General features: G+C 31.0%; 1 protein-coding gene across 1 annotated transcript in view; it reads left to right on the top strand.

The window, feature by feature from the left end:
* The first annotated feature begins 1,548 nt into the window (after positions 1–1,548).
* Positions 1,549–11,210, top strand: part of cbc (crowded by cid) — a 43,907-nt gene continuing 34,245 nt past the window's right edge. Inside the window, exons 1-2 of the mRNA XM_067269436.1 lie at positions 1,549–1,682; positions 8,221–8,298. Of these exons, the coding sequence (XP_067125537.1) occupies positions 1,653–1,682; positions 8,221–8,298 (108 nt within the window). The 5' untranslated portion in view covers positions 1,549–1,652. The remainder of the gene's footprint in view (positions 1,683–8,220; positions 8,299–11,210) is intronic.

Genomic DNA, 11,210 nt, shown 5'->3' with positions numbered 1-11,210 from the left:
ATGTTTATGACAGAAATTCTTTTGACAAAATTATTTTTTTGTATGTATGAGTAAATAATATCGTTTTCGGTATATGAGTATTCAAAATTCAAAATTAGACCAATATAATTTTTCGTTTTTTTTTTTTTAAAAAGTGGTTTGAAGATAGATAAGATATTAAATTAATTTACTTATATATAAATTACCTATGCAAAATTTACCAAAATTAATCTTTTATGAAATTATTATAATTATTATTATATCATAAAATAGATAAAATCGATTTCATTTACAAAGTAGAAAAACGCATTTTAATTTCAATTTTGCACGTAGAAATTACGAAAATTTGCTCAATATTCCAGATTTTTCTTATTTATAATCTATTTTTATTTATATTTCATTAAGTATAAATCGTAATTAATGAAATAGCGTGTAATTAAAACTACAATTCGTTTTCGAATACTAGTGACGTCAAATAAGTAACCAATGAGAAGCGTTTCTTCTCTGTGAGAGAGTTTTATATTCTAGGAAATTACGATTTTGAATCTGAGTGTTGGCAGATATTTTTAACTTTGATAGTCAAAAGTTTTCTACAAAGTAGTCTAAAGTACTCAACTCAAAAACGATTCACTTTTCTTTTTTTTTTTTAAATAAATAATTTGCGATTTGAAAGTTAAATAAATAAATAAATATAGTATATAGCCTACTTCAATATCCAGTTTATTAGCAGTATTTATATAAAATTATCCAAAATTTTATTGTAGTTATGAACTTAATGTGAGACAACTTTCTTGCCCATTAATATTATGTTTTGAAGCAAATACAGTTATAAAAAAAATTAACTTATTTACTGTGTCTTGATAATTAATCTATGTGCAGTATCAAGAATATTAGTTTCCAAAAGGCCGGATGACCGAGCGGTCATGGTAGCAACCTATCGCTCTGGGGGCCCGGCTTCGAATCCCGACTAGGTCAAAAAGCCCCAGGAATTTTTCGTGAGTTGGTCCGTCCGGATATGTCGGGCCTCGTCCCTCACCACCCGGACGCCCCATTGTGGGCCTGACCGAATCCATAATGGGCTTGCTTAAAGAGGCCCTCTTAGTGCCCACACGGTGGAGTTATAAAAAAATTAGTTTATAAGAGCATTGATGAAATATAATATATTACATCTTCCGTTAAAGTTTAAAAATGCAAAATTACCATTCAGGGACCTGGATGCGAAATTCATAGAAGCCTAATGGACCGGAGAATCGGCAGACGCGAATCATTTGCTTAAGAACCCGGAAAACACTTGCTATACTGGTGATTTTTGTGTAGAAATTTTGAATGAGCTCATTGATTCTATTTTAATTGAATAAAACCGTAGATTCCGACCGGTTCATGCTATTTTTTTTAATTTGATATTTATCTTCTTGTTAACTATAAAATAATTAATTAAAAACAGTTGCTCTTAAAAGGAAAAACAAAAATTTATTTATCTGTCATAAAATTATTGCAATAGCAAAAATAATGTAAGTACACGATGTATTTGGTTATTTTATTTATTTATTATTTTTTAAGAAAAATAATACACGGTAGGTGGCGCTTTGCCAAACATATTCTTGTAATTTGTAACCAACGAAAGTTTACTATTTACTGTAGTTTATTAAGCATATTTTTAAAATTAATTAACAATGAGTGAAGAGAAAGATGCGAAAGATGAGGTAATTAGAATTACTGTTCATACCTTCTATGTTTACATATTGATCGAATATTTCTTAAAAATTGTTATCAAAAGTGGTAAAATTTTACTTATGCCACTGTTCGTACTCTTCCCGGTTGTTTAACGTCACACGTGTGTTCAAGAACTACTGTGAATCAATAACTAGTGACGTTAAACAATCGGCGGCTCAGAAAAATGCATAAATGAGTTTAAAAAGGAGGTACCAAAAAGTGTTTTGGTTAATGTTTTTTTTAGAATTTTGATCTATATTGCTAAAAATGCTGTGTCAAAATTTTGTTTCATAGTTAAAAACAGGGCTTGCACGAGGATATTCACCAGACACTGGCTGTGTTTGGCAGACACTACAGTTCCGGACTGTTGAGTCTTTCTCTGCCGAATGCCCTCTATGGTAGTACTTTTTTGGAACATGTTTGTCATTTTGATGTCACATTTGGTAGCGTCTTTAATTTACGCTACCTATTGCTAACTGAAACTGACCGATAAGGTTTTTTGTTCCGACGCAACGTTGCTCGTCGTTTGGCAGTTCCAGGTTGCTATGTAACGGCTACCGATTTGCTTGGTTACAACTGTTGAGTCCTCTGAACACAGCCATTCTCATGAGATACAGGTTGCAACTGTCCTGTTCAAGTTGCTCTAATTTTCGGGTGACGAAACTTTTCAGAACTGAATAAAGGGATTTAAATTGATAATAGAGCACTAAAGATTGTTAGTGATCACAAACTAAATAATCATTAGTGTGCTAATTTTTGCATTTGGAATCAAAATTAAAAAATTACTAGGGTTAATGTTACCCTAGGTATCGAGATGGCAGCTAGTTTCCAATCAGAGCATCAGAGCAATCAGAAGAAAGAAAACAGTGGGGACTCACGTTCTAACCTAACCTAACCTATTCTAATAATTATGGTAATTTATTAGAATAGGTTAGGTTAGGTTAAAACATGCATCCCCACTGTTTCCTTGCTTCTATTTTTCTGGAATCGGAGACGAGCTGCCATCTTGATACCTAGGGTAACATTAACCATTACTAGTAATAAAGATATCAATAAATTTGCATCTCTTATCTATGCTATGTCAAATTCTTTTTCACATATAAGTGAAAAAGAAAATCATGACTATAGAAGTCATATATATATAGGTAAAATTATAAAGCAAAGAAGAATATATAGATTCAAGAATGATGACTGTACATATCTTTAGTAATAATGTTCAGTAGGTCTTTGTCAAAGATTCATTATTATAGTTAAACAAAACAATTACATGTTCTGCTTAAAATTCATACGGCTAACTGTATGTCAAGAAAATTCAAGCATATAATGTTTTCCTACATTAATGTTCGTCGGGTAGCTTATATTTTTTCCATGATCCTAAAGAGTAAATGTTGGTTTTCACATTACCAGAAAGCTGAAATGGAAAAATAACTAGATTCTATTTTCCTTCATTTTCTGTTTAATTCTGTATTAATTCAATATCTGAATATCATAAGCAGAATTAAGTCAATTGTAGCATATAATCTCCAATTAAGATTGTCATCTTTATATTGTTTGTCTATTTTATTATAAAGGAAAGTATACTTCTTGATCTCTCCTAAAAACAATTCTAATTCTTTGCTTTGTCTTGTTCATTTTGAATAGTTTGTCATTATCTTTCAATTTAACCAAATATAAAATGTCACTACTATTAAGCCATAACCATTGTTTTTCTTTTGTAAAAACACAATGAAAGATCCAACAGAAATGGAAAAGTTAAAGTATTTTCCATTCTAGATTTCTGACCAGATTTTGGTGAAGGAAAACTTTTGGACAGGAAGTGAGACCTCTCTTTCTGTTTCTGGTATATTTTCCAATGTTGTAAGAATTAGCCTTGTCTGAAAAACTTGGTCTTGGTTGCTCAAAGGATTTAGAAGTATATAAGGAACAGACAGACAGGCAGGCACTGTTTTATATATATATACACAGTAGAGCGTTGTTTAGCCGAAAGCCGATCAACCGAAACGTCGGTTAACCGAAAGCATTCCAGTCGGACTGTGTCCTGCTGAATCGAACATTTTTGATACTAGATTAACTTCCAAATTATGAGTTTTTTGTTTTTATATTTTTCAATATATTTATTTGTTTGTACAAAATAAAGAAATAATTTTTGTATAAAATAAAGAAACAATACAACAGCCTCGATTATTATTTTAAAAAATTTACGTTAGGCTTAACATCGATGAAAATTCAACACACAGTGACATGCAATGGAGAAAAATTTCAACATGGGATAGGTTAATATATTTTTTTCGTACATAATCGGTTATCTGAAAAATAAGTTATCTGAGCAACCCCGGTCCCCAATTGATTTGGATAAACGACGCTGTACTGTATTTTAAAGAAACAACAAGATGTGACATCTATCATCCTTCATTGTCTCTGGATCTGTCCATGGGTTTAACTGGCATAAAATTCATTTTATGTAGTTTAGTGTCAAACATGTGGTCACGGGACTACAACCACAGGTTTGACATCCTTAGTGTAGAGTTTAATTAGCAACTCTTGGAAAGCTTTGTGCAGTTGAGATAACAAAATGAATCATACAAGGTGTAACAATTTAATTTTTGAAACAGCCAGATAGTATCCCCAATGACATAATAATATTGAAATGACATGTGCATTTCTGTTCAAACATGTTTGAACTAATACATAAGTAAATTTCAAGCTGATAGAGTTAGTTGTAAATTAGCTATTGGGAAGGTAATAGTTATCTGCATGTACTCTCTGGCATAAAAATGGGTGACTGAAATTTAGAACAGTGTATTAATATTAAATTTTGTGTGAAAATTGGCAAATGCTCTATTAAAACATTACAGTACAACCCAGAAACAACGTCAGAGCATGCAATGGAAATCCCCAAGTTCATTGTGTCCTAAGAGGCACAATGAACTCGGACCACAGTTTAAGACCATGCGGGTCTGTTTTTTTTCTATCACAAGGGCATAGTCCACCAAGAATTTATTGAACTGGGACAAACAGTCAACCAATAAAAATGTTGCAGAGATTACAAGATTGTTTGAAGAAAAAGATTTGAACTGTGGCCTGAGAAGTGGATCATTCGTCATGCCAAGTTACAGTGCACTCACTGTGAGACATTTTATGGCCAAAAAAGCAGTTACCCAATTCGATCATTCTGCCTATTCACTTGACTTAGTTCCCTGTGATTTCTGGCTATTTTCAAAATTAAAAGCTGTGCTGAAAGGATAAAGATTTTCTAATATAACTGATAGGGTAGACGTACCAGTTTTGGCCAGTGTACCAGTTCTGGCCAGAAAACAAATTTAACTTAAAAATATAATCACCACATATTCAAATCTGTCCAATGAAACAATCTTTTATTGTTAACTGTGTGAACAGTTAACAATAAAAGTTTGTTTCATTTGTGATTATATTTTTAAGTTAAATTTGTTTTCTGGCCAGAACTGGTACTACACTGGCCAAAACTGGTACGTCTACCCTATCCAATAGAATGTGAAACAGCTGCTCAACAGTATTCTGGAAAAGGAGTTCCAGGCCTGCTTCTAGAAATAGGAATGCCATTTAAGTCAGGGTATAGATGCACAAGGAGCGTACTTTGAAGGTGACAATAGCCACTAGTGTACAGTTCCACATTGTTTTTCATAGGTACATTCTGAAAATTAAATTGTCAAACCTTGTATATTGATATTTAATTTAAAACTCTGAAGTCATCTGAGAATTCATATATACTTCAAATTATTTTTAAAAACAAATTAGTCAATTTGAAGCAGAATTAGAAAATTAATTTGCATGAGTAAATGCAAATAGCAAATATCATAAATAACTGAAGAATGAAGGCTAGTTTATATTTTGTGAGAATGGGAAAAGGAGGAGAATGTGTCTCTTCTTTTTTTTTCTTTTCATAAGTGTTCATACTTCAAAACAATGAATGGGTTTGGTTTGGTGCAATATTTTAAATATATCTTAAATATAGCTAAGAGGTGCAATTTAAAATATTGCACCTCTTAGCTATAGTCAAAAGTGTGCTTTGAAAGAATACGTGAATGATAAAATTCTTTAAAAAGTGAGAATATATATAGTTAATTAATTTGAGAAGTAAGAAGAGCGGAGACTATTATAATCTTATAAAAAAAAAAGTTAAGGAAGATGACATCAAAAATGTTTTTGATAGTTTAGATAGGTTTTAAATATATAAATAAAGATATCTGTTTGGATTTGATCAGTCTTTATGTTTAATGACACAAAGAATTATGGGCTAACAACAGAGAAAACTAGAACTTCTGTTGATCAAAAGAGAACAGAAGTACAGTAGAGCATCGATTATCCGACCCCCGATTAACTGACTTATCAGTTAACCGACTGCGTTTTAGTCGGCAAATTCAAATGTCCGCTAGTGATGTGGCGCTACAATATTTGGTTATGTCTTGGCTACTTTAATATTATTTTTGTTAAATTTTTGCATGTTTAGCTGGCAGCACTGGCTCGACCATGAAAGGGAGGCTAGTATTTAAACCAGACCTAATACACTATACTAATAATGTATTTTTTCATACTTTTCGGTTATCCGACCAACCCCAGTCCCCAATTGAGTCGGATAATCGATGCTCTACTGTATATCACTATTAATATATGAAGTGTTGTGCACTAAACTTATTTAGTGCCATGTTCTCTTCTCTTTTCCACACTCATGAAGTATGAACCAACCTAAATCAATATTACATGCAAGAGAATAGTACTCTATAAATATAAATAAGCAGAATGTAAACAATATGCTTTAGAAATTAGAAATAGCACTAGTGAATTCATTGTTATTTCTATATCTTACAAGGAGACCCTACGGCTTTAGGGAAACGGATTTTGATGATCTTTGGTGTGGACGTAGTACACCGTGTGAATGTACTACCTGTAAAATACTAAAGTGCAATACTCAAATGTAATTGAGAAAAATGAACTTAAAAGTTTTCTTTAGCACTTCATATATAAGTTACACATACTTTCACTCGAGCGTGCTGTGGCGTAAGTGGTAACACTCCTGACTCGTACGCTTGTGTACTCGGGTTTAATTCTCTTGTTGTGTATACTTGTTTTTTTATTCATAAACACTTATAATGTATTTATTTATTTACTCATTCATTTATTTTTATTTATTTTAATTTAAAAAGTGAGTGAAAAAGACTCTAGACCCATGTTCAAACCCGGCATAAGTAGTTTTCTATCGACTTTAAAAAGGTGGGTTTTCAAAGTAAAAATATTAGACTTGGAACAGTAGAAATTAAATTAAAATAAAGAAATAATAAAAAATAAATGAATGAGTAAATAAATAAATACATTATAAGTATTTATGAATAAAAAAAGTATACACAACAAGAGAATTGAACCCGAGTACGCAAACGTACGAGTCAGGAGTGTTACCACTTATGTCACAGCACACTCGAGTGAAAGTATGCGTAACTTATATATGAAGTGCTAAAGAAAACTTTTAAGTTCATTTTTCTCAATTACATTTGAGTATTGCACTTTAGTATTTTACAGGTAGGTACATTCACACGGTGTACTATCTTCACACTGAAGATCATCAAAATCCGTTTCCCCAAAGCCGTAGGGTCTCCTTGTTAGTGATAACAGATCTACTTTAGTGTGCTCATTAAAGAATCAAACATATTTGATCCTTTAATGAGAATACTCATTCAATACTCTACTACTAAAGTCTTATTAGAATATGAAAGAAATTTTACGGAGTGTTTTTATATGTACAGTAGAGCATCGATTATCCGACTTAATTGGGGACTGGGGTTGGTTGGATAACTGAAAAGTATGAAAAAAATACATTATTAGTATAGTGTATTAGGCCTGGTTTAGATACTAGCCTCCCCTTCATGGTCGAGCCAGTGCTGCCAGCTAAAACATGCAAAAATTTAACAAAAATAATATTAAAGTAGCCAAGACATAACCAAATATTGTAGCGCCACATCACTAGCGGACATTTGAATTTGCCGACTAGTACGCGGTCGGATAATCGATGCGCTACTGTATATTATATATATAAAATTTAATCTCAAATTATTGCAGAAATATTATATACAAATAAACAACAGCCAACCCATAACATATAAAGCTACCACCAACCAAAGCCGAAATTATCAGGCTGGAAACGGCTATATTAATTATAAATTACAAGATAATTTGCTATTAGAGTGTGGCGTTAGGCGCCATCTCTTGCTATATTTAATAATTATAATTTAATTAAATAATTTAGCAAGAGATGGCGCCTAACGCCACACTCTAATAGCAAATTATCTTGTAATTTATAATTAATATAGCCGTTTCCAGCCCAATAATTTTGGCTTTGGTTGGTGGTAAAAATATTATAATTATTTACGAATTGTATGAAAAAAAATTATCAACAAGTATATTGAAGAAATATTTTGTAAATGAAGGCTTTAATTTTAATCATGTTTATGATTTTGAATTAAAATAAAATAATAATAAATAAAACTTTTATTTTTTCAGACAGTGCAAGAATTCAAACTTGAAATTGAAACAGAGTTAAGGTTTGAAGTTGAAGGAAAAAATAGAGTTACTGTTGAAGTAAGATTTATAGTTTTTCATATTTATGCTGTATGTAAACTTAAAATATGTACAACCACTGGCAAAAAGTATTTGAACATGATATAAGTTATTGGGTTGTTTGGAAAGTAATTTCGTTTTTTTATTACTAGAGGAATTAGATGTATTTTTACTAGCCAATTTTATTTTAAATCACATTTTCATTATATACTTCGACAGCTGACATTTTAAGGCTTGTTTGTAAAAAATTTTGTTTGATTTTGTTCCATTCTTTTTTTTCGGTGACCCATTAAATATGGAAAATCGAAAGCATTATTTTCGTCATATTTTGCTTTTTTATAACTAAAAAATCAAAATGCGGTTCAAACAAGAAAAAAATTGTGGTACATGTTTGGAGAAGATGTGTTGAGAGAAAGACAGTGCCAAAACTGGTTTACAAAATTGCTTTCTGGCAATTTTGATATCGAAGATACACCACATTCTGGATGGCCATTTGAAGCCAATGAAAACAAAATAAAGGTACTGATTGAAGCAATCTGCTGTATAACAACACGTGAAATCACTAAGAGATTAAATCTGTTAAATTGAACCGTTTATTATTACTTGAAACGAATTGGTTTCGTTTCAAAGCTCGATATATGGGTTCCACATGTTATTAAAGGGAGATGCTCTCTATGGTTCGATTTTAAAGAAATTTTTTTTTGAGCTTTTACCAGACAATTTAACAATTGATTCAAAAGTGTACTGCCATCAAATAAACAAATTGAGTAATATCATCAAACAGGAAAGGCCAGAATTGATCAGCAAACAAAGTGTAGTGTTTTACCATGATAATGCCAAATTTCACACAAGTTTGGTAACTGGTCAGAAACTGTTATAGCTTAGATGGGATGTGTTATCACACCAACCATATTCGCCAGATTGGGCACACTCAGATTATTGCTTGTTCCGGTCTATACAAATTTATTTTAACTGTAAGACATTTACTTGAAATGACGATGTCAAAAATCACTTGGATCAGTTTTTTGTAAACAATGATCAAAATTTTTATGAATGTGAAATCATGCTACTACCGGAAACAATGACAACAGGTATTTGACCAAAATGGTCAATACATAATTCAATAAAATATTTATTATAAGAATATTGTGTTTATTTTTCTATGGAAAAACTGAAATTACTTTCCGAACAACCCAATAATAAAATCATTTAGTTTAAGTTCATTTTACAAGAATATAAAAACGTAATGTTCAAAATGGAAATATACCGTATTTTACGGACTATAAGACGCACTTTTTTCTTCGAAAAATTGCCTCTAAAATTCAGGTGCGTCTTATGGTCCGTAGCGTCTTATAGGTATTTTTTTTTAAAAATTGCTTAAAAATTAAGGTGCGTCTTATAGTCCGTAAAATACGGTAAATTTTATTTATTGGGTTATTAAGTGTTTACCGCTTTAATTTCAAATGAATTAACCAAACCATTTTTTCAAAAAAGAATTTTTACATACAGAAGTATTGGAAAAAGTTTTTGAACATATAGGAAGTTGGAAAAAATTATTTGAACATTGTTCTAAATTTACAGATTTGAGCATTCTAATTTGAATAGAAGAAAACATTAACTTCAATAGGTGTTTCCATCATTTTCTAAATAAACAGTGACATTTTACCTGCTTTTGCTTAAACAATGGCCACAATCAAAGAATTTATTAATGGTGTGAGAAAACAAATTATAAAGCTGCTACAAGATGGAAAATACCAAAGAGATGATCAGTGTGTTTTGGTGTGTCGTTAGGAATTGTAAATTACACTTGGAAAAAGTTTAAAGACACAGGAGACAAAAAATTGTGTCAGAAATGGTTGACCTAAAAACCAACAAAGCTTAACATCACCTATTGAAAAAAATATATTAAAAAAATCAAAAAATGTTTTCCAAACAATTAAATATGGGATGGAAGAAAAATAAAACAAATGTTTGTACAGAACAGTAAGAAATAGACTGAGTGACAAGGGATTTTCACTTGCAAAGCCAAAACAAAACTCTGACTAAGAAATAAAAAACAATCATTTGAAATAGTGAAGACAGCAGTAAAATTATACCATAGAAGACTCGAAAAAGGTTATTTTTTTTCAGATGTGTCATATATGCATTGGGTGTAATAATGATAATGCAGGAATTTTCATTTGGAGATGTTCAGATGAGAAATTTAAGGAAGACTGCCTGAATACATACACTAAGTTTCCAACAAGTTTAATGATTTGGGGCTGCATGACAGTTATTGGACCTGGAAATATATGCACTTTTAATCAGGATGTAATAGCAGAAATATATGAAGAAATTTTAGAATCATTTCCAATTCCAACAATTGAAGATCATTTTGGTGTTGCTGATGATGTTTTTCAGGATGATAATCCACATGTCATTGAGCCAAACAAAATAAAACCCTATTTATTCAAATAGCCCAGATTTAAACCCTGTTGAAAATTTACAAGCAAAGTTGAAAATGCAGGTTGATAAAAGGCTAGCAACTAATAAAGATGAACTTAAAAGAGCAATTAAAATTAGCTAGAGTAAAATAACTTCAGAAACCTTCAATGAATTAATTTTGACAGTGCCAAGATGCATAAAAGCTGTAATAAGGTCAACAGGAGGATCAACAAAATATTAAATTTTAATATTTTGCATATGATCTTTTTATTATTATTATTGTTATACAAATACTTTTTTCCAACTTCCTGTGTGTTCAAAAACTTTTTCCAATACTACTTTATAATAAAAAAAATTTTTTTTAGGAAAAATGGTTTATTCATTCAAAATTTTAAAGTGATTACTTTTTTACAAAAATTTGAATGAAAGACATTGGATACATTCCAGTATGCATCAGTCTCAGCCACAACTGATGCACTGGAAAATGATTTAATAAACTTCTACTGGTA

Source organism: Centruroides vittatus, unplaced genomic scaffold (assembly GCF_030686945.1).
Source record: "Centruroides vittatus isolate TY-2023 unplaced genomic scaffold, ASM3068694v2 contig_350, whole genome shotgun sequence".
Classification (NCBI taxonomy): domain Eukaryota; kingdom Metazoa; phylum Arthropoda; class Arachnida; order Scorpiones; family Buthidae; genus Centruroides; species Centruroides vittatus.
Note: the sequence above shows the minus strand (reverse complement) of the source record. Positions and strands in the feature narration are given on the sequence as shown.